Consider the following 23,250-nt stretch of genomic DNA (forward strand, 5'->3'; position numbering starts at 1 on the left):
AAAGGTCACAGGTTCAAATCCCGGCTCTGCCAACTGTCAGCTGTGTGACTTTGGGTAAGTCACTTAACTTTTCTGTGCCTCAGTTACCTCATCTGTAAAATGGGGACGAAGAATGTGAGCCCCTGTGGGACAACCTGATCACCGTGTAACCTCCCCTGTGCTTAGAACAGTGTTTGCACATAGTAAACGCTTAATAAATGCCATTATTATTATTATTATTGTTAATACCATTGACGACAATGATGATAATGATATTTTAGTACAGCTCTGAAGATGGGGAGAGTGGTGGTCTGTCGGATATGAAGGTGTGGAGTTTGTACGCGCAGGGGTGAAACAGATGAGATGGAAGCACAGTAAGTAGGCTGGAGTAGGAGAGCAGTGAGGTGAGGTAGGAGGGGGTGAGCTGATGGATGGCTTCAAAGCCAACGGGGAGATGTTCCATGTCCCCTGTCACGGTATGAGCTCCTTGTGGGCAGGGAACAGGACTTCGCTGGCAGCTGAGTGAGCCATCCAGGTGGGAGACGTGTCTCCCCTCCCCGATTGGGACACCCTGCCCCAGGCTGGCTCAAACAGCGGCTGCATGCAAGGCCTCCTTCTCCTCCTCCTCAGAATGCTGGGGAGGCCCTGGCCATGAGTGCTGTGGTGATCGGACTGGGACGGGAGAGCTGGGAACACCAGGAACGCCGCTCCTCCAGCCCCAACGCACCGCTGACTCCAGCCTAGATTCCTCCTCAGGCTCGTCTCTTCCGTTTTTACTGTTTCGTCACCTTTTATCACACTAAGATTGGCGGCCCCGTGCAGGCCAGGGACCGTGTTTGTTTTCTTCCTTGGGAGCTCAGGCCAGTGCTCGGCGTACAGTGGACACAATATAAATATTAGCATTGTTCCTGCTACTTCTATTCTACCTTCCCAGCACTCAGTACAGTGTGTTGCGCCCAGTGGGCACTCAGTCAAGACTGCCAACGCCTGGTCACACCATCGACAGAAATTCTACATTTGTCCATGGACGCTGTTGATGAGAGGAAGGGACCTTCCCAGAAAGAAAACCGTCCTGGTCCCTGAGGCACTTGGGAGGGAAGCAAAGATTCTCCAGAGGTGGGGGTCGATGGGGAGAAGAGGAGGGGCAGGGGTCGGTGGAGGGGAGCAGGGGGAAGAAAGAGGGGAGGGCTGAGACTGGGGGGGAAAAGGAAGGGGAGGCAAAGGGGAAGGAAGGGGTTGGGATGATGGCCAGGTTGAGACTCGAGACTATGAGATGGTGGTGGGCAGGGAACGTGTCTACCAATTCTGTTGTACTGTCCTCTCCCAAGGACTCAGTTAAAACGCTCTGCACACAGTAAGCACTCAACAGATACCAGTGATTGTCTGACTGACTGTGAGGATGGGCGGGCTGGGATTGGGGGCCAGAAGGAGGGGAGGGTTGGGACCACCAGGTGCTGGCAGGGCCCCACGGAGGCCTTTGTGGTCAAGGCCAATTCGGGGCGAGGGTGAACACGGGCTCCCCGATATTTCTGCCGCAGGCTCCAAGCGCTGGTGGGGTGGAGGGGAATGGGGCTGGGGGTGGCGCCCGGAGCGGGGGCGGCTGACAGCCAGCACAGCGCTGCGTTCCCTTGGGGACACGGGGGGCGGGCCCCACCTACACCTCCCGCCCCCACAAACTCACCTGATTCTTCCAGCGCGCTCAGCCTGGCTCCTGGGCCCACACTAATCTCAGCCTGGCACTGCCCCCTGCTGCCAAATACCGGGGGCATACGCCAGGGGACCTGGGCCTGCCATCTCTGCACCCCTGTGCCATCTGGGCACTGCATGTGGCCCATTGGTGTCTATGCAGAGAAGCAGTGTGGCTTAATGGCTTAGTAGAAACAGCACAGGCTTGGGAGTCAGAGGTCATGGGTTCTAATCCTGCCTCTGCCATTTATCAACTGGGTGACTTTGGGCAAATCACTTAACTTTTCTGTGACTCAGTCACCTCACCTGTAAAATGGGGATTAAGACTGTAAGCCCCACGTGGGGTAACCTGACTACCTTTTCTCTACCCCGGTGCTTAGAACAGTGCTTGGTACATAGTATGCGCATAATAAATGCCATTATTATTACTATTATTATTATAACCGGGCTTGGCCCAACCAAGGAGAGGGAGTAAGGGGTTGGCAGTGAGACAGAAGGGTGCGAGAATTGGTGAGAAAGTTGGCGTTAGAGGAGTGCTGCACGCCAACTGGGCCGTAGCAGGAGAGCAGCGGGCTATGTGAGGGGGCGAGCTGACGGAGGGCTTTTAAGCCAATGGCAAAGGGTTTCTGATTGACGCAGAGGGGTAAGGGCCACCACTGGGGGGGGGGGGGGGGTTTGAGGAGCAGGGAGCCGTGCATGGGGCGGCCTCTGGTCAAGTTACTCAGATTGCACTTAGTCTACATGGGGCTCCCAGTCTTCCACCCCATTTTACGAGGTAACAGGCATGGATAAAGTCAAATGACTTGCCTAAGGTCACACAGCAGACAAATGGCAGAGCTGGGATTAGAACCCAGGTCCTTCTGACTCCCAGGCCTGGGTGCTATCCACTAGACCACACTACTTCTGCTCTTTGCCCAAAGCTTCAGCCCACCATTCCCAGAATCCCCCAAGCCCATCACCCTACCCCCAAATCCACAATGCCCCTACCTTGCCGCTCCCAGAGCCCCTCATCCCACCACCCTCATTCATTCAATCGTATTTATTGAGCACTTACTGTGTGCAGAGCACTGTACTAAGCGCTTGGGAAGTACAGGTTGGTAACATATAGAGACGGTCCCTACCCAACAGCGGGTTCACAGTCTAGAAGGGGGAGACAGACAACAAAACAAAACATATTAACAAAATAAAATAAATTGAATAAATATGTACAAGTAAAATAGAGTAATAAATATGTACAAACATATATACATATATATAGGTGCTGTGGGGAGGGGAAGGAGGTAAGGCAGGGGGGAGGGGGAGGAGGGGAAGAGGAAGGAGGGAGCTCAGTCTGGGAAGGCCTCCTGGAGGAGGTGAGCTCTCAGTAGGGCTTTGAAGGAAGGAAGAGAACTAGCTTGGCAGATGTGGGGAGAGAGGGCATTCCAGGCCAGGGGGAGGATGTGGACCAGGGGTCGACGGTGGGACAGGCGAGAACGAGGCACAGTGAGGAGGTTAGCGGCAGAGGAGCTGAGGGTGCAGGCTGGGCTGCAGAAGGGAAGAAGGGAGGTGAGGTAGGAGGGGGCGAGGTGATGGACAGCCTTGAAGCTAAGAGTGAGGAGTTTTTGCCTGATGCGTAGGTTGACTGGTAGCCACTGGAGATTTTTGAGGAGGGGAGTAACATGCCCAGAGCGTTTCTGCACAAAGGGCCTCCAGCCCTACGGAGTCCCCAGCCTGCCGCCCCAGAGCCCCTGACTCCAGGCCACGAGACAGCTCGTGGAGTCTGCTGGACCAGGGGCTCAGCCCCCGCCCCCACCCCCGGCCACCTGCCATCATGGCCTCGATGGGACTTGGGGGCCTGCCTGAAAGCCTAAGCCTGCTTGTCTACAAAGCGTAGAAAAAGAGGTTCACACTTACCCACAGCACAGTGCGCAATCTAGAGGAGGGGGAGAAACAGAGAAAAAAGGCTGTGAGCGAGGTGCCCCCACCACTCCCCTGGAACCAGCCCGCCTGCACCGACACATGGGACCCCAGCAGCTACCCGTGCCCCTCTGTGCCTTCGGGCTGCTGCCCAAGAGCTCCCTGACCCTCGCCGGACACTCTGCGGCCAGGCAGCAGCCACTGGCTACACCCGGAAAGTCACTTCACTTCTCTGTGCCTCAGTTACCTCATCTGTTAAATGGGGATCAATAGTAATAATAATATTTAAGTGCTAACTAATAATAATACTTATTATTATAATTATGGTATTTGTTAAGCGCTTACTTTGTGCCAGGCACTGTACTAAGTGCTGGGGTGGATACAAGCAAATCAGGTTGGACACAGTTCCTGTCCCACGTGGGGCTCAGTCTCAATCCCCATCACACGGCAGACAAGTGGCAGAGCTGGGATTAGAACCCATGACCTTCTGACTCCCAGGCCCGTGCTCTATCCACTACACCATGCTGCTTATCCTGTATCTGTTGCCGAACTGCACTTTCCAAGTGCTTAGTACAGTGCTCTGCACACAGTAAGCGCTCAATAAATACGACTGAATGAATGAATGTGCCAGGCACTGTACTAAGTGCTGGGGTAGATATAATGTAATCGGGTTGGACATAGTCCCTGTTCCACATAGGGCTAATAGTCTTAATCCCCATTTTACAGATAACTGAGGCATAGAGAAGACTTGCCCAACGTCACACAGCAGATAAGTGGTAGAGTCAGGATTATAATCCAGGTCCTTGTGATGCCCAGGCCCTGGTTCTAACCACTAGGCCACGCTGCTTCCTTGAGATCAAAACCGTGAGCCCTACGTAGGACAGAGACAGTGCCCAACCTGACCAACTTGTATCTACTCCGGTACTTAGTACAGGGAAGCAGCGTGGCTCAGTGGAACGAGCCCGGGCTTTGGAGTCAGAGGTCATGGGTTCAAATCCCCGCTCCGCCAACTGTCAGCTGTGTGACTTTGGGCAAGTCATTTAACTTCTCTAGGCCTCGGTTCCCTCATCTATAAAATGGGGATTAAGACTGTGAACTCCCCCGTGGGGCGACCTGATCACCTAGTAATCTCCCCAGTGTTTAGAACAGTGCTTTGCACATAGTAAGTGCTTAATAAATGTCATCATTATTATTATCATCAATCTTATCATCAATCGTATTTATTGAGCGCTTACTGTGTGCAGAGCACTGTACTAAGCGCTTGGGAAGTACAAATTGGCAACATATAGAGACAGTCCCTACCCAACAGTGGGCTCACAGTCTAAAAGGGGGAGACAGAGAACAAAACCAAACATACTAACAAAATAAAATAAATAGAATAGATATGTACAAGTAAAATAAATAAATAAATAAGTAGAGTAACAAATATGTACAAACATATATACATATATACAGGTGTTGTGGGGAAGGGAAGGAGGTAAGATGGGGGGATGGAGAGGGGGACGAGGGGGAGAGGAAGGAAGGGGCTCAGTCTGGGAAGGCCTCCTGGAGGAGGTGAGCTCTCAATAGGGCCTTGAAGGGAGGAAGTGAGCTAGCTTGGCGGATGCTGGGAGGGAGGGCATTCCAGGCCCGGGGGATGACGTGGGCCAGGGGTCGATGGCGGGACAGGCGAGAACGAGGTACAGTGAGGAGATTAGCGGCGGAGGAGCGGAGGGTGAGGGGTGGGCTGTAGAAGGAGAGAAGGGAGGTGAGGTAGGAGGGGGCGAGGTGATGGACAGCCTTGAAGCCCAGGATGAGGAGTTTCTGCCTGATGCGCAGATTGATTGGTTGCCACTGGAGATTTCTGAGGAGGGGAGTAACATGCCCAGAGCGTTTCTGGACAAAGACAATCCGGGCAGCAGCATGAAGTATGGATTGAAGTGGGGAGAGACACGAGGATGGGAGATCAGAGAGAAGGCTGATGCAGTAGTCCAGACGGGATAGGATGAGAGCTTGAACAAGACGGGTAGCGGTGTGGATGGAGAGGAAAGGGCGGATCTTGGCAATGTAGTAGTAGTAGTACAGCGCCTGGTACACAGTAAGCACTTAAATACCATGAAAAAACAAAAGAGACAAATAAACAAAAAAACAGAACCCTGAGCCAGGCTAGTGTGTGGCGGGGAAGGGGAAAGTGGGAAAGGAGAGGTGGGCTGCAGACCCCCTCATGAAAGAGGATGATAGCCAGTAAGGGGGCACTGCCAGGATCGCTGGGAAGGCTTTTCGCCCTCTGGTGGCCAGATGAGCAGCATTCATTCATTCATTCATTCAATTGTATTTACTGAGAGCTTACTGTGTGCAGAGCACTGTACTAAGCGCTTGGGAAGTACAAGTCGAAGTGTTCCTGTTCAGCACTGAGCCGGTTGGGCAATGCTACAGGGCAGACTCCGGCCAGCTTCAGCCCCGGCTTGCCGCTTAATGGGCCTCAGAGAATTGCTGGTACTTCTCCTCCAAGAGGCCTTCCCAGACTAAGCCCCACTTTTCCTCATCTCCCACTCCCTTCTGCATTGCCCTGACTTGCTCCCTTGGCTCTTCCCCTCTCTCCCAGCCCCAATGCACTTATGTATAGATTTGTAATTTTATTTATTTGTATTGACGTCTGTCTCGCCCCTCTAGACTGTGAGCTTGTTGTGGGCAGGGACTGTCACTCTTTACGGCTGTATTGTAATTTCCCAAGTGTGTCGTGCAGTGCTCTGCACACAGTAAGCGCTTAATAAATACGACTGAATGAACTGCTAGCAGTAACAGTACCAGTGGTTCTAGAGAAATACTGGAGAAGCAGCACAGCCTAGTGGAAAGAGGACCTGGGTTATAACAATAATGACCGTATTTGTTAAGTGCTTAACATGTTCTATGAGATGGGGTAGATACAAAATAATCAGGCTGGATACAGGGACTGTCCCACAGTGGGTTCACAGTCTCAATCCCCATTTTACAGATGAGGTAACTGAGGCGTGGATAAGCCGCATGGTGTAGTAAATAGAGCACGAACCTGGGAGTCAGAAGGTCATGGGTTCTATTCCCGGCTCCACCCCTTGCCTGCTGTGTGACCTTGGACAAGTCTCTTCACTTCTCTGTGCTTCAGTAAGCACTGAACACATGGTAAGCACTTAACAAATCAAACAATTATTATTATGACTGTTATTAAATGACTTGCCCAAGGTCACACAGGAGACAAGTGGTGGAGCTGGGATTAGAAGCCAGGTCCCTCTGAATTCCAGGCCCGTGCTCTATCCATTAAACCATGCTGCTTCCCCAACTAATTTAATCCCAGCTCTGTCACTTGCCTGCTTGGTGACCCTGGGCAAGTCATTTCACTTCTCTGGGCCTCAGTTACCTCCTCCCCACCCCCACTCCTCTGCCCTCTTTCCCCTCCCCACAGCACTTGTATATATTTGTACAGATGTATTACTTTATTTTACTGGTACATGTTTACTATTCTATTTATTTTGTTAATGATGTGCATATAGCTATAATTCCATTTATTCTGATGATTTTGACATTTGTCTACATGTTTTGTTTTGATGTCTGTCTACCCTTCTAGACTGTGAGTCCACTGTTGGGTAGGGACTGTCTCTACCCAACTGTCCGTTGCTGACTTGTACTTCCGAAGCACTTAGTACAGAGCTCTGCACACAGTAAGTGCTCAATAAATATGACTGAATGAATGTATAAATTGTGTGCCCTACAGGGCACATGGACTGTGTCCAATCTGATTAACTTCTATCTACCGCAGTGCTTAGAACAGTGCCCAGCACACAGTAAGCCCTAAACAAACGAGTAAGCACTCGTAAAAAACACAAATGATTCCACCAACAATCATCAACAGTGCTATTTACTGAGTGCCTACTATGTGCAGAACACTGTACTAAGCACATGGGAGAGTTGGCAGACACATTCGCTGCCCACAATGAGTTTACAGTCTACAGACATATGGTCCTTGAGGGCAGGGATTATTACTCTTAGCTCTGGGCACTCTCTCAGACACTTAGCAGAGTGCTCTGCACACATGAGCTGCTCAAAAATAACACTGATATTTACACCTGGAATGTTAAAAAAAAAATGCATGAGCACTAAGGAAGGGGTAAATGAGTTCCACAGCAATCGAGCTGGCTGAAGGGAGTTGGGTCATTGAGGAAGGCTTCCTGGAGGAGGAGGGATCTGAAAGAGGTGGGAAAAGCTGAGGTGTCTCTGATCTGCAAAGGAAGTTCCAGGCAGTGGGAAAGTGGAAAGCAAGGGACACAGGGCTTGGGAGAGTAAAGAGACAGGGCAGAGAAGCACCGTGGCTTAGTGGATAGAGTCCGGGCCTGGGAGTCAGAAGGTCCTGGGTTCATTCATTCAATTGTATTTATTGAGCGCTTACTGTGTGCAGAGCACTGTCTAAGCGCTTGGAAAGTACAACCTGGCAACAGGGACAATCCTACCCAGCAACAGGCTCACAGTCTAGAAGGGGGAGCCAGACAAAAAAACAAAATAAAACAAGTAGACAGGCATCAATAGCATGTTCCAATCTCAGCTCTGTTACATAATAATAATAATAATAATAATGATGGCATTTATTAAGCGCTTACTATGTGCAAAGCACTGTTCTAAGCGCTGGGGTAGATACACAGTAATCAAACTGTCTCACGTGGGGCTCACAGACTTAATCCCCACTTTACAGATGAGGTAACTGAGGCACAGAGAAGTTAAGTGACTTGCCCAAAGTCACACAGCTGACAAGTGGTGGAGCTGGGATTTGAACCTGTGACCTCTGACTCCAAAGCCCAGGCTCTTTCCACTGAGCCACGCTGCTTCTCATGTCTGTTATGTAACCTTGGGCAAGTCACTTCACTTCTCTGGGCCTCAGTTCCTTCATCTGTAAAATGGGGGTTAACACTGTGAGCCCCATGTGGGGCAGGGACTATGTCCAACCTGCTTAGCTTGTGTCTACCCCAGTGCTTAATCAGGTTGGACACTGTCCATGTGTCACATGGGGCCCACAGTCTTAGTCCCCATTTTCCAGATGTGGGCACTAAGGCCCAGAGAAGTGAAGTGGCTTGCCCAAGGTCACCCAACAGACAAATGGTGGAGCCAGAACTAGAATCCAGGTCCTTCCACTTTCCAGGGCCAGGCTTCTCTGGGTTCTCTGTTTCTCTGGGTTCCGAGGCCAGCAGGGCCCGGCCCCCTGGGGAAAGTGTGGGTGGTGGGGACCCTCAGGGTAGAGCCTGGGCCCAGACAGGTGAGGTCCCACAGGAACCCGGCCCTTGGGGTGAGGAGCAGCGGGGGACGGAGAAGGGGAGGGCCGCCCTTCTCCGGCCGAGGCCCTGCTGGTGGAATGGGTGGTGGGAGGCTGGTGTGGTCCTGGGGGAGCAAAGGATATCCGACTTGAGCCGGGACTGGGAGGAGTGGACACTGTGGCCAACCACATCACTTTAGATCTACCCAGCACTGACCACACATTTGGGTTTAGTACCATAGTCAGTATTACTATGGTATTTAAACATTTACTCTGTGTCAACCCCGTGGCTTCGTGGAAAGAGCAAGGGCTTGGGAGTCAGAAGATGCGGGTTCTAATCCTGGCTCCGCCAAATGTCTGCTGTGAGACCTTGGGCAAGCCATTTAACTTCTCTGTGCCTCAGTTACCTCAACTGGAAAATGCAGATTAAGATTGTAAGCCCCATGTGGGACAACCTGATTACCTTGTATCTACCCCAGTGTTTAGAAAAGTGCTTGGCACACAGTAAGTGCTTAACAAATACCGTAATTATTATTATTATTCTAAGCACTGGGGTAGATACAGGTTCATCACATCAGAGACAGGCCCTGTCCCACATAGGGCTCATAGACTAAGTAGGAGGGAGAGCAGGCACCGAATCTCCATTTTACAGAAGCTAAGGCACAGGAAAGCAAAGTGACTTTTTTTAATTTTTTTTATGGTATTTAAGCACTTACTATGTGCCAGGCACTGGGGTAGATACATCAGGTTGGGAACAGTCCATGTCCCATGAGGGACTCACAGTATTAATCCCCAGAGAAGCAGCGTGGCTCAGTGGAAAAAGCACGGGTTTGGGAGTCAGAGGTTGTGGGTTCTAATCCCAGCTCCGCCACCGATCAACTGTGTGACTCTGGGCAAGTCACTTGACTTCTCTGTACCTGTTACCTCATCTGTAAAATGGGGATTAAGACTGTGAGCCCCAAGTGGGATAACCTGACAACCTTGTATCTACCCCAGCGCTTAGATTAGTGTTTGGCACATAGTAAGCGCTTAACAAATACCATTACTATTACTATTATTATTATTACTATTATTCAATCAATCAATCAATCAATCAATCGTATTTATTGAGCACATACTATGTGCAGAGCACTGTACTAAGCGCTTGGGAAGTACAAATTGGCAACACATAGAGACAGTCCCTACCCAACAGTGGGCTCACAGTCTAAAAGGGGGAGACAGAGAACAGAACCAAACAAACCAACAAAATAAAATAAATAGGATAGAAATGTACAAGTAAAATAAATAAATAAATAAATAAATAGAGTAATAAATATGTACAACCATATATACATATATACAGGTGCTGTGGGGAAGGGAAGGAGGTAAGATGGGGGGATGGAGAGGGGGACGAGGGGGAGAGGAAGGAAGGGGCTCAGTCTGGGAAGGCCTCCTGGAGGAGGTGAGCTCTCAGCAGGGCCTTGAAGGGAGGAAGAGAGCTAGCTTGGCGGAGGGGCAGAGGGAGGGCATTCCAGGCCCGGGGGATGACGTGGGCCGGGGGTCGACGGCGGGACAGGCGAGAACGAGGTACAGTGAGGAGATTAGCGGCAGAGGAGTGGAGGGTGCGGGCTGGGCAGTAGAAGGAGAGAAGGGAGGTGAGGTAGGAGGGGGCGAGGTGATGGAGAGCCTTGAAGCCCAGGGTGAGGAGTTTCTGCCTGATGCGCAGATTGATTGGTAGCCACTGGAGATTTTTGTGCTCTATCCGCTAGGCCATGCTGCTCCTATGATGATGATAAAACAATTACGGTATTTATTGAGCACTTACTGTGTGCAGAGCACTGTACTAAGCACCTCTGATGATTTTTTCCCCAGAAGATATGGAGGCTGGATCCTGGCCTGAGGCAGACAATCTTGGCCTGCCCCATCAAGGTATGGAAGCTGCAGGCCCCCGGGAAACTGACTGAAAGGAGACTTGGGTGGGCAGAGAGGGAGGCCAGTTGCGGGGACTACCCAGCAGGCCAGAGGGCAGTGGACTCCAGCTCTGGGCCTGAGCTGGGGTCACTGGCTGTCAGCACCTCCTTCCCTGGCCCCACAGACCAGCCAGTGGGCCTACAGGAGAAGCGTCCTCTGCCTTCCTCCCCAGTCACCATAAATGGCACCAGGGCATATGGAAGCACAAATCTAAGAGGTCCAGCGGCCCCTCTGTCCACTCTCCCCACAAGCCCACCCGGCCAAGACGATACCCCTTGTGTCTCCCAGGGTGCAGACATCCAGGGAGCAGGACCCACCTCGAGGAGAGCTCCTGTTTGGAAGAACTTCAGCGGTTTCTCCACGGAGTAGTAGAGGCTGTGGTAGTCCCCCTTGGCCAGGAACGCCCTGACCAGACCGACCGCGATGACCAGCCACCTGCCAAAGAGGGAGAGGTACAGATCGGTGAGTCGGGCTGGAGCTGAGGGGGTTGAGTTGACTGGCAGTCGAATGGCCTCGCCTGGGGTGTCCAGAGAGCCCAGAGTTGGGACTGTAGGCCTATCCACCACCGAAATGAAGCTGGCCTCACCCAAGGACACGAGCCTGCCTGTTGTGCTTAGACTGACCATTGCACAACATTCCCTGGGACTTTGGCTTTGCCCAGGGGGCGGGGTAGAGATGGGGCTCAGGGAGCGGGGCGGCAGCCTGAGGCCCGAGCTCTTAACCCCGGTCGGTCCGGGGCCCCAGCCTGCCTCGGTAGACAAAAGTGTGGCAGTCAGGTTCTGTCCGGGCAACGTGGGCTAGAGGAAGGCCGAGGGGTCAGCCCCCTCTTCTGCCCTTTGTCTAACCAACTCCCCTAAAGCGGTCAGTCCCCCCTCCTCCCAAGCACAGTCTGGTACCTGGACACCCTCAGAGAGACAAAAGGCCCCCTGCCTAACCCAGTCCACGCTAGGAGGACTATATGAGGCTATAGGAGGCTATATGCTGCCAACTTGTACTTCCCAAGTGCTTAGTACAGTGCTCTACACACAGTAAGCGCTCAATAAATACGATTGATTGATTGATTAGGAGGAGCCTTGCCCGCAGAGAGGTTTCTGCCTGCGCAATGCACAGGCAGGGAACCAACAGGAAGGAATTCAGCAAGGCAGAGGGCAAGGTCGGGGACAGAGAGACTGGTCCGGGAAGCTCACGTCAGCCCCCGAGAAGACCAACAACGGCGGCATTCATGGTGAGAGTTTCTCACTGGTCTCCCTGCCCCCAGCCTCGACCCACCCCCAGCCCAAACTTCATGCTGCTTCCTGGATCATTTTCCTAAAACACTGTTCTGCACACATCTCCCTACTCCTTAAAACCTAACCACCTCCATATCAAGACCCTCCTCACCACTGGCTTTCAAGGCTATCAGTGAGCTCTCCCTCCCATAACCAACCTCACTTTTCTCCCTCTACAGCCTAGGCAGCATGCTTCACTCCATTTGTTTTTTAAATGGTATTTGTTACGTGCTCACTATGGGCCAGGCACTGTACTAAGCCCTGGGGTAAATACAAGCTCATCAGGTTGGACACAATTCTTGTCTCACATGGGGCTTACAGTCTCAATCCCCATTTTACGGATGAGGTAAGTGAGGCACAGAGAAGTTAAGTGACTTGCCCAAGGTCACATAGCAGAAATACAGCAGAGACAGGACTAGAACCCAGGTCCTTTGACTCCTAGGCCTCCGCACTTTCTATGAGGCCACGCTGCTTCTCCAGCTAATCCCAGTTTCAGTTTCCTCATATGTAAAATGTGGAGTCAACACCTGGCCACGCTGCTTCTCCAGCTAATCCCAGTTTCAGTTTCCTCATATGTAAAATGTGGAGTCAACACCTTTTCTCCCGGCTACTTAAAGGGTGAACTTCATGTTGTACAGGGATTGTGTCCAACCTGATTATCTTGTATCTACCCCAGCTCCTAATACAGTGCTTGGCCCATGATAAGCACGTAACCTGGGTTCTAAAGCCAGTTCTGCCTCTTTTCTGCTGTGTGACCTTGGGCATGTCACAACTTCTCTGTGCCTCAGTTACTTCACCTCTAAAATGGGGATTAAAACTGAAAGCCCCAAGTGAGACATGGACTGTGTCTAACCTGATGAGCTTGTATCTATCCCAGGGCTAAGTACAGTGCTTGGCCCATAGTAAACGCTTAACAAATACCATTTAAAAAACAAAACTAAAAAAAAATCCGAATACCATGACAGGCACATGGATCTGTACACTTCAAGCACTTGATATTCACCCCCTCAGTACTTATGTCCACATCTATAATTTATTTTAATGCCTGTCTCTTTCACTAGACTGTAAGCTCCTTATGGGCAAGGTCTATCAACCTGTTTTACTGTAGCCTCCCAAGTGCTTAGTACAGTGACCATGGGCAAGTCACTTTATTTCTCGTTGCCTCAGTTACCTCGTCTGTAAAATGGGGATTGAGACTGTTATCCCCATGTAGGACAGGGACTGTATCCAACCCGATTTGCTTGTATCCACCCCAATGCTTAGTACAGTGCTTGGCACATAGTAAGCGCTTAAATACCACAATTAGTATTATTATTTCAGTGCTCTGCCTACAGTAAGAGCTCAACAAATACCACTGATTGATTTTAACAGTTTGAAGAAATTCCTCTGATGGAAACCTGCCTCAAGGAGCCAAGTTCAGAGACAGGGGAACCCCAGCTAGCTAGAGAGCTAAACCCTGGCAGACTGATTACTTCACAGAATGTCTGTCTTTCCCTTTAGACTGAAAGCTTGTTGTGGATAGGGAAAGTGTCTACCAACTCTATTATACTGTACTCTCCCAAGTACTTAGTATGGTGCTCTGCTCACGGTAAGCGCTGAATAAATACCATTGGCTGGCTGATCCATTATAACAGAGACAAGCCGATAAGAGGTAGTCTGTCTGATTGGCCCGACCTGTTGAGTCACTAAGGCAGTAGCTCCCCAAAGGGGTGACAGAGTTGGATGGGGGCCCATGGGTTGGGAGTGGGCAAACTTTCAGATGCCACAGGGCATCTCGCTGACTGCTGGGGGCAGTGAGGCTATCTACTTGCCAAATCCCACCTGCTGCAAGAAGGGTGGGAGGATTTCTTCAGAAAACTTGCAGTTATTTCCTACCTCTGGCCTGGAACGCCCTCCCTCATCACAAAAGATAGACAATTTCAAAACCTTATTGAGGGCACATCTCCTCCAAGAAGCCTTCCCTAAGCCCACCTCTCCTCTTCTCCCACCCTCTTCTGCTCCGCTCTTATTCACTCCTTCATTCATCCTCCCTCCCATCCCCACAACACATTTGTGTGTGTATACACACACACACACACACATATACAGATATATATATATACTTGTAATTTTAATCTATTTATTTATATTAATGTCTGTCTCCTCTCTAGACTGCGTGCTCACTGTGGGCAGAAATGTGTTTGTTGTTATATTGTACTCTCCCAAGCGCTTAGTACAGTGCTTTGCACACAGTAGGCACTCAATAAATACGACTGAACGAATGAATGAATTTCTGCTACCAACTCCCTAAGCCTGAACCTCTTGAGACCCAGATTTCGGCTGCACAAGTGTGTGGGGGTGGGGAGGGGTGCAGGTGGCTAGTCCTCCCCAGGTTACACCCTCAGATGCCACCTGAGCACATGGGCATTCTCAAGCCCCAGAGTATTCATGCTACATATGTATAATTCACACACAATCATACATCAATCAATCAATCAATCAATCGTATTTATTGAGCGCTTACTATGTGCAGAGCACTGTACTAAGCGCTTGGGAAGTACAAATTGGCATCACATAGAGACAGTCCCTACCCGATAGTGGGCTCACAGTCTAAAAGGGGGAGACAGAGAACAGAACCAAACATACCAACAAAATAAAATAAGTAGGATAGAAATGTACAAGTAAAATAAATAAATAAATAAATAAACAGAGTAATAAATATGTACAACCATATATACATATATACAGGTGCTGTGGGGAGGGGAAGGCGGTAAGGCGGGGGGATGGAGAGGGGGACGAGGGGGAGAGGAAAGAAGGGGCTCAATCTGGGAAGGCCTCCTGGAGGAGGTGAGCTCTCAGCAGGGCCTTGAAGGGAGGAAGAGAGCTAGCTTGGCGGATGGGCAGAGGGAGGGCATTCCAGGCCCGGGGGATGACGTGGGCCGGGGGTCGATGGCGGGACAGGCGAGAGCGAGGTACAGTGAGGAGATTAGTGGTGGAGGAGCGGAGGGTGCGGGGTGGGCAGTAGAAGGAGAGAAGGGAGGTGAGGTAGGAGGGGGCGAGGTGATGGAGAGCCTTGAAGCCCAGGGTGAGGAGTTTCTGCCTGATGCGCAGATTGATCGGTAGCCATTGGAGGTTTTTGAGGAGGGGAGTGATATGTCCAGAGCGTTTCTGGACAAAGATAATCCGGGCAGCAGCGTGAAGTATGGATTGAAGTGGAGAGAGACACGAGGATGGGAGATCAGAGAGAAGGCTAGTGCAGTAGTCCAGACGGGATAGGATGAGAGCTTGAATTAGCAGGGTAGCGGTTTGGATGGAGAGGAAAGGGCGGATCTTGGCAATGTTGCGGAGCTGAGACCAGCAGGTTTTGGTGACGGCTTGGATGTGAGGGGTGAATGAGAGAGCGGAGTCGAGGATGACACCAAGGTTGCGGGCTTGTGAGACGGGAAGGATGGTAGTGCCGTCAACAGAGATGGGAAAGTCAGGGAGAGGACAAGGTTTGGGAGGGAAGACAAGGAGCTCAGTCTTTGACACGTTGAGCTTTAGGTGGCGGGCGGACATCCAGATGGAGATGTCCTGAAGGCAGGAGGAGATGCGAGCCTGGAGGGAGGGGGAGAGAGCAGGGGCAGAGATGTAGATCTGGGTGTCATCAGCGTAGAGGTGATAGTTGAAGCCGTGGGAGCGAATGAGGTCACCAAGGGAGTGAGTGTAGATTGAGAACAGAAGGGGACCAAGCACTGAACCTTGGGGAACTCCCACAGTAAGAGGATGGGAGGGGGAGGAGGAGCCTGCAAAATAGACTGAGAAAGAACGACCGGAGAGATAAGAGGAGAACCAGGAGAGGACGGAGTCTGTGAAGCCAAGGTCAGATAACGTGTTGAGGAGAAGGGGGTGGTCCACAGTGTCAAAGGCAGCTGAGAGGTCGAGGAGGATTAGGACAGAGTATGAGCCGTTGGATTTGGCAAGCAGGAGGTCATTGGTGACCTTTGAGAGCGCAGTTTCCGTGGAATGAAGGGGACGGAAGCCAGACTGGAGGGGGTCGAGGAGAGAGTTGTTGTTGAGGAATTCTAGGCAGCGCGTGTAGACAACTCGTTCAAGGAGTTTGGAAAGGAATGGTAGGAGGGATATGGGACGATAACTAGAAGGTGAGGTGGGGTCAAGAGAGGGTTTTTTTAGGATGGGAGAGACATGGGCATGTTTGAAGGCAGAGGGGAAGGAACCAGTGGAGAGTGAGCGGTTGAAGATGGAAGTTAAGGAGGGGAGAAGGGATGGAGCGAGAGATTTCATAAGATGAGAGGGAATGGGGTCAGAAGCACAGGTGGCCGGAGTAGCACTTGAGAGGAGGGAGGAGAGTTCCTCTGAGGATACCACTGGGAAGGATGGGAGAGTAGCAGAGAATGTTGAGAGCCGGGGGGTTGGAGAAAGGGGGGAAGAGACTTTGGGGAGGTCGGACCTGATGGATTTAATTTTGTTAATGAAGTAGGAGGCCAGATCGTTGGGGGTGAGGGAAGGAGGAGGGGGAGGAACCGGGGGCCTGAGAAGGGAGTTGAATGTACGGAAGAGCTGGCGGGGGTGATGGGCATGGGTGTCAATAAGGGAGGAGAAATAGTTTTGTCTGGCAGAAGAGAGGGCTGAGTTAAGGCAGGAAAGGATAAACTTGAAGTGAACGAGGTTGGCATGGTGTTTAGACTTTCGCCAGCAGCGTTCGGCAGCTCGAGCATAAGAGCGAAGGAGGCGGACAGTGGCAGTGATCCGGGGCTGTGGGTTAGTGGTGCGAGAGCGGCGAAGGGAAAGGGGAGCGAGCGAGTCTAGCTGAGTAGAAAGGGTAGAGTTGAGAGCAGTAATCTGATCATCAAGACTGGGTAGAGAGGAGAGGGCGGCGAGGTGGGGTGTGAGGCGTTCCGAAAGATGGGTGGGGTCCAGAGAGCGGAGATCTCTGTGAGGGAGTAATACGGATTTACAGGGGAAAGGAGTGTGAGTCCCTCTTTCCTTTTCTTTCTTTCTCTGGTCTGTAATTTATTTCAGTGTCTCATCTCCCCACTAGACTTCAGCTCCTTGAGGGCAGGGATCATGCTGTACTCCTCCAAGTGGATCAGGACAGTGCAGTGCACACAATAGACTATAAGATCAAGTCTAACAACTCTACTGTCCTCTCCCAAGAGCTCAGCACACAGTAGGCTGTAAACTCCTTGAGGGCAGGGATTGTATCTACCAACTCTTTTGAAGCAGTGTTGCTTAGTGGATACACCACAGGCCTGGGAGTCAGAAGGACCTGTGTTCTAATCCCACCTCTGCCACATGTCTGCTGTGACCTCACAACATCTTAAAACACAACTTCTCTGGGCCTCAGTTACCTCATCGGTAAAATGGGGATTAAGACTGTGAGTTCCATGTGGGATAGGGACTGTGTCCAACCTGATTAACTGCAACTACTCCAGTGCTTAGCACATAGTAAGTGCTTAACAAGTAATAATCATGATACAATCATGATATTTGTTAAGCGCTTACTATGTGCCAGGAGCTGTATTAAGCGCTGGAGTAGATACAAGATAATCAGGTTGGACACAGTCCCTGTCCCATGTGGGGCTCACTGTCTCAAACCCAATTTTACAGACAAGGTAACTGGGACAAAGAGAAGTGAAGTGACTTGCCCAAGGACACAAAGCAGACAAGTGACGGAGCTGGTATTAGAACCCTTGACCTTCTGACTCCTAGGCCCGTGCCCTATCCACTAATCCACGCTGCTTCCTGCTAATTATAATGATCATATTACAATTATAATATCATAATAATTACTTCCTCCCTTCAAAGCCCTACTGAGAACTCACCTCCTCCAGGAGGCCTTCCCAGACTGAGCCCCCTCCTTCCCCTCCCCCTCCTCCCACTCCCCATCCCCCCCGCCATACCTCCTTCCCCTCCCCACAGCACCTGTATATATGTATATATTTGTATATGTTTGTATTTATTACTCTATTTTCTTTGTACATATTTATTCTATTTATTTTATTTTGTTAATATGTTTTGTTTTGTTGTCTGTCTCCCCCTTCTAGACAGTGAGCCTGCTGTTGGGTAGGGACCGTCTCTATATGTTGCCAACTTGTACTTCCCAAGTGCTTAGTACAGTGCTCTGCACACAGTAAGTGCTCAATAAACATGATTGAATGAATGAATGACTATTATTTTGTGCTCTCCCAAGAGTTCAGGATAGTGTTCTACACACAACAGACTATGGGTCCTTAAGAACAGGGATAATGAGCACATGAACCTGGGTTCTAATTCCAGGTCCACCACTTGCCTGCCATGTGACCTTGGGTAAATCACTTTATTTACCAATTCTGCTATATTGTACTGTCCCAAGAGCTTATTTTAGTTCAGTGCTCTGCACACAGTAATTGCTCAACAATTACAACTGATTAACTTCTCTGTACCTCCATTTCCTCGTCCACAAAGTGAGGGTTCAATACTAGTCTCCCCTCCCTCTTGGGCTGAGAGCCCCACGTGGGATATGGACTGTTTTCCGACTTTATTAGGTTGCATCTACCTCAGCACCTACACATGCTGGGCAGCAGCAGTATGGAAGGAGTCGAGGGCGGAGACTCAAGTTGAAGCAGCGTTGCTCAGTGGAAAGAGCCCGGGCTTGGGAGTCAGAGGTCATGGGTTCTAATTCCAGCTCTGCCGCTTGTCAGCTGTGTGACTTTGGGCAAGTCACAACTTCTCTGAGCCTCAGTTCCCTCATCTGTAAAATGGGGGTGAAGACTGGGAGCCTCACATGGGACAACCTGATAATCTTGTATCCTCCCCAGTGGTTAGAACAGTGCTTGGCACGTAGTAAGCTCTTAACAAATACCACCATTATCATTATTATTATTACTGAGCGGAAGGCAGCAATGGTAAACCACTTTAGTATTTTCACCAAGAAAACTCTTTGGATGCACTACCTGAACAACTGCAGATGGAGAGCGGGACATTCTGGGAGACATGTGTCCGTGGTGTCGCTATGGGTCGGAAACAACTTGACGGCAAAAGACAAGACCCCAGCACCTAGTACAGCGCTTGCACATAGTAAGCGCTTAGCAATTCCACGATGATGATTTTTATCATCGCTTCCTTCCCACCCCTCCAATTTCCCCTTCCCCAGGCCACTCCGCCCCAGTCCCTCCTACGACAGACCCAGGACCCCCTCCGCTCCCACCATACACTCCCAGCACCCATGCCCAGCCTGCACCCCAGGGAATCAATGGCAGACCCCTGCCCCTAGACTCCCCAACCCACTGCCCCTCAGTTCTCACCGCTACTTCCCTCCCATTTTCTCTTACCCTCAGCCAATTCTACAGACCCCCCAAGACATCCTCCCACCCCCCCACCCCCGCATCCGGATGCCTCAACACCTCCCCAATAATAATAATTGTGGTATTTCTTAAGTGTTTACTATGTGCCAGGCACCGTGTGAAGCACTGGGGTAAATGTGTGTCCCACATGGGGCTCACAGTCTTAGCAGCTTGGCTCAGTGGAAAGAGGCCGGGCATTGGAGTCGGAGGTCATGGGTTCAAATGTCCCCTCCGACAATCGTCAGCTGTGGGACTTTGGACAATTCACTTAACTTCTCTGTGCCTCTGTGACCTCATCTGTAAAATGGGGATTAAGACTGTGAACCCCCTGTGGGACAACCTGATTGCCTTGTAACCTCCCCAACGCTTAGAACAGTGCTCTGCACATAGTAAGAGCTTAATAAATGCATTATTAATTCCCATTTTACAGAGATGTCACTGAGGCACAGGGAAGTGAAATGACTTGCCCAAGGTCATACAGCAAACAAGGAGCGGAGCCGGGATTAGAACCCAGGTCCTCTGGCCCACTAGGCCACGCTGCTTCCCCCTCTCTAGGTCCCCAAACCCCTTCCCCTCGGTCCTTCAGCAGCCTCCTCCCCACCTCCCCCGGGGCCCCCAGCCTCCTCCTCCTCGGCCCCTCCCGGCTCCCTCTCCTCGCGGTCCCCCAGCCCCTCAGACTCTTCCCCACCTCCCCCGGGACCCTCAGGCCCTCAGCCTGCTCCCCAACTCTCCCGGGACCCCCCACCCTCCTTCTCAGCGTGGCTCAGTGGAAAGAGACCGGGCTTTGGAGTCAGAGGTCAGGGGTTCAAATCCTGGCTCCTCCACTTGTCAGCTGGGTGACTTTGGGCAAGTCACTTCACTTCTCTGGGACTCAGTTACCTCATCTGGAAAATGGGGATGAAGACTGTGAGCCCCCCGTGGGACAACCTGATCAATCAATCAATCGTATTTATTGAGCGCCTACTGTGTGCAGAGCACTGTACTAAGCGCTTGGGAAGTACAAGTCGACAACACATAGAGACAGTCCCTACCCAACAGCAGGCTCACAGTCTAGAAGGGGGAGACAGAGAACAAAACCAAACATACTAACAAAATAAAATAGAATAGATAAGTACAAGATAAATAAATAGAGTAATAAATATGTACAAACATATATACATATATACAGGTGCTGTGGGGAAGGGAAGGAGGTAAGACGGGGGGATGGAGAGGGGGACGAGGGGGAGAGGAAGGAAGGGGCTCAGTCTGGGAAGGCCTCCTGGAGGAGGTGAGCTCTCAGTAGGGCCTTGAAGGGAGAAAGAGAGCTAGCTCGGCGGATGGGCAGAGGGAGGGCATTCCAGGCCCGGGGGATGACGTGGGCCGGGAGTCGATGGCGGGACGGGCGAGAACGAGGCCTAACGGAGAAGAGATTAGCGGCAGAGGGGCGGAGGGTGCGGGGTGGGCTGGACAAGGAGAGAAGGGAGGTGAGGTAGGAGGGGGCGAGGGGATGGATGGACAGCCTTGAAGCCCAGGGTGAGGAGTTTCTGCCTGATGCGCAGATTGACTGGTAGCCACTGGAGATTTTTGAGGAGGGGAGTAACATGCCCAGAGCGTTTCTGGACAAAGACAAACCGGGCAGCAGCATGAAGTATGGACTGAAGTGGGGAGAGACAGGAGGAGGGGAGATCAGAGAGAAGGCTGATGCAGTAGTCCAGACGGGATAGGATGAGAGCTTGAACCTGATCACCTTGTAACCTCCCCAGCGCTTAGAACAGTGCTTTGCACATAGTAAGCGCTTAACAAATGCCATTATTATTATTATTATTCTCCCCCTCCTCGGGCCCCTCAGCCCCACCCCAGCCCGGCCCTCACCCGGCGGTCATGACGACGTTGTAGATGACCAGGTAGGCGGTGGCCAGCGGGCCCGGGCCCCTCTTCCTCCGGGAGGCTCCGGGCTCGCCGGGACCGGCCCGCCCAACGCCGCCGCCGCCGCCGCCCTCGTCCGCCACGGCCGCCGCCGTGGCCGCCATGGGGAGGGGAGGGGAGGGAATGGAAGGGAAAAGGAAAGGGAAAAGGGAATGGAAGGGAAAAGGGAATGGAAGGGAAGGGTCGGGCTGAACTGGGCTAGGCCGGGCCCCGCTACCTCTCCCGCTCCCGCTCCGCGTGCGCCGACCGCCCGAGCGACGGGGCGGGGCTTGAAGGGGGCGGGGCCTGGCTGCCTCCCTCTGACGTCAGGCCACGTCCTGCGTCACGCCTCCCGGCGGCCAATCACCGCCCCCCTTCATACGTCACTGGTCTTCATGGGCAGGGCCCGGAGAGGGGGCGGGGCCCAGCTGCCTTCGACACGGTGGACCACCCCCTTCTCATTCATTCATTCATTCATTCATTCATTCATTCATTCATTTAATCGTATTTATTGAGCGCTTACTGTGTGCAGAGCACTGTACTAAGCGCTTGGGAAGTACAAGTTGGCAACATCATCATCATCAATCGTATTTATTGAGCGCTTACTGTGTGCGGAGCACTGTACTAAGCGCTCGGGAAGTACAAGTTGGCAACATATGGAGACGGTCCCTACCCAACAGTGGGCTCACAGTCTAAAAGGGGGAGACAGAGAACAAAACCAAACATACTAACAAAATAAAATAGATATGTTCAAGGAAAATAAATAAATAAATAAATAGAGTAACAAATTATTGGGCGCTTACTGTGTGCAGAGCACTGTACTAAGCGCTTGGGAAGTACAAGTTGGCAACATCTAGAGACGGTCCCTACCCAACAGTGGGCTCACAGTCTAGAAGGGGGAGACAGAGAACAAAACAAAACATATTGTTCCTCCTCCTCTCCATCCCCCCCCCGCCTTACTTCAATCAATCAATCGTATTTATTGAGTGCTTACTGTGTGCAGAGCACTGTACTAAGCGCTTAGGAAGTACAAGTTGGCAACATATAGAGACAGCCCCTACCCAACAGTGGGCTCACAGTCTAAAAGACTATCATGTCGACGCTGATGACACCCAAATCTCCATCTCTGCCCCAGATCTCTCTCCCTCCCTATAGGCTCAGGTCTCCTCCTGCTTTCAAGACGTCTCCATCTGGATGTCTGCCTGCCATCTAAAACTCAACATGTCCAAGACTGAACTCCTTATCTTTCCTCCCAAACCTTGCCCAATCCCTGACTTTCCCGTCACTGTAGACGGCACTACCATCCTTCCCGTCTCACGAGCCCGCAACCTTAGTGTCATCCTCGACTCCGCTCTCCCGTTCACCCCTCACATCAGATCCGTCACCAAAAACTGCCGCTCTCACTGCCGCAACATCGCCAAGATCCGCCCTTTCCTCTCCATCCAAACCGCTACCTTGCTGATTCAATCTCTCATCCTATCCTGACTGGATGACTGCCTCGGCCTCCTCTCTGATTTCCCATCCTCCTGTCTCTCCCCACTTTAGTTTATACTTCATGCCGCTGCCCGGATCATCTTTGTGCAGAAACACTCTGGGCATGTTACTCCCCTCCTCAAAAATCTCCAGTGGCTACCAGTCAACCTACGCATCAGGCAAAAACTCCTCACACTCGGCTTCAAGGCTGTCCATCACCTCGCCCCCACCTACTTCACCTCCCTTCTCTCCTTCTCCAGTCTAACCTGCACCCTCTGGTCCTCTGCCGCTAACCTCCTCACTGTGCCTCGTTCTCACCTGTCCCGCCATCGACCCCCGGCCCACGTCCTCCCCCTGGCCTGGAATGCCCTCCCTCCCAACATCCGCCAAGGTAGCTCTCTTCCTCCCTTCAAGGCCCTACTGAGAGCTCACCTCCTCCAGGAGGCCTTCCCAGACTGAGCCCCCTCCTTCTTCTCCCCCCTCCCCCCCTCCATCCCCCGTCTTACCTGCTTCCCATCCCCACAGCACCTGTATATATGTATATATGTTTGTACAT

The 23,250-nt window shown here is 51.6% G+C and overlaps 1 protein-coding gene across 1 annotated transcript in view; it reads right to left on the reverse strand.

The window, feature by feature from the left end:
• The window catches only part of HACD2 (3-hydroxyacyl-CoA dehydratase 2), a 36,058-nt gene extending 14,562 nt beyond the window's left edge, over positions 1-21,496 (reverse strand). The window contains exons 1-3 of the mRNA XM_038747266.1: positions 21,189-21,496; positions 11,083-11,200; positions 3,559-3,577 (exon numbers count right to left, since the gene is read on the reverse strand). Of these exons, the coding sequence (XP_038603194.1) occupies positions 3,559-3,577; positions 11,083-11,200; positions 21,189-21,346 (295 nt within the window). The 5' untranslated portion in view covers positions 21,347-21,496. The remainder of the gene's footprint in view (positions 1-3,558; positions 3,578-11,082; positions 11,201-21,188) is intronic.
• Positions 21,497-23,250: the final 1,754 nt, after the last annotated feature.

This window comes from Tachyglossus aculeatus, chromosome 1 (assembly GCF_015852505.1).
Source record: "Tachyglossus aculeatus isolate mTacAcu1 chromosome 1, mTacAcu1.pri, whole genome shotgun sequence".
NCBI lineage: Eukaryota > Metazoa > Chordata > Mammalia > Monotremata > Tachyglossidae > Tachyglossus > Tachyglossus aculeatus.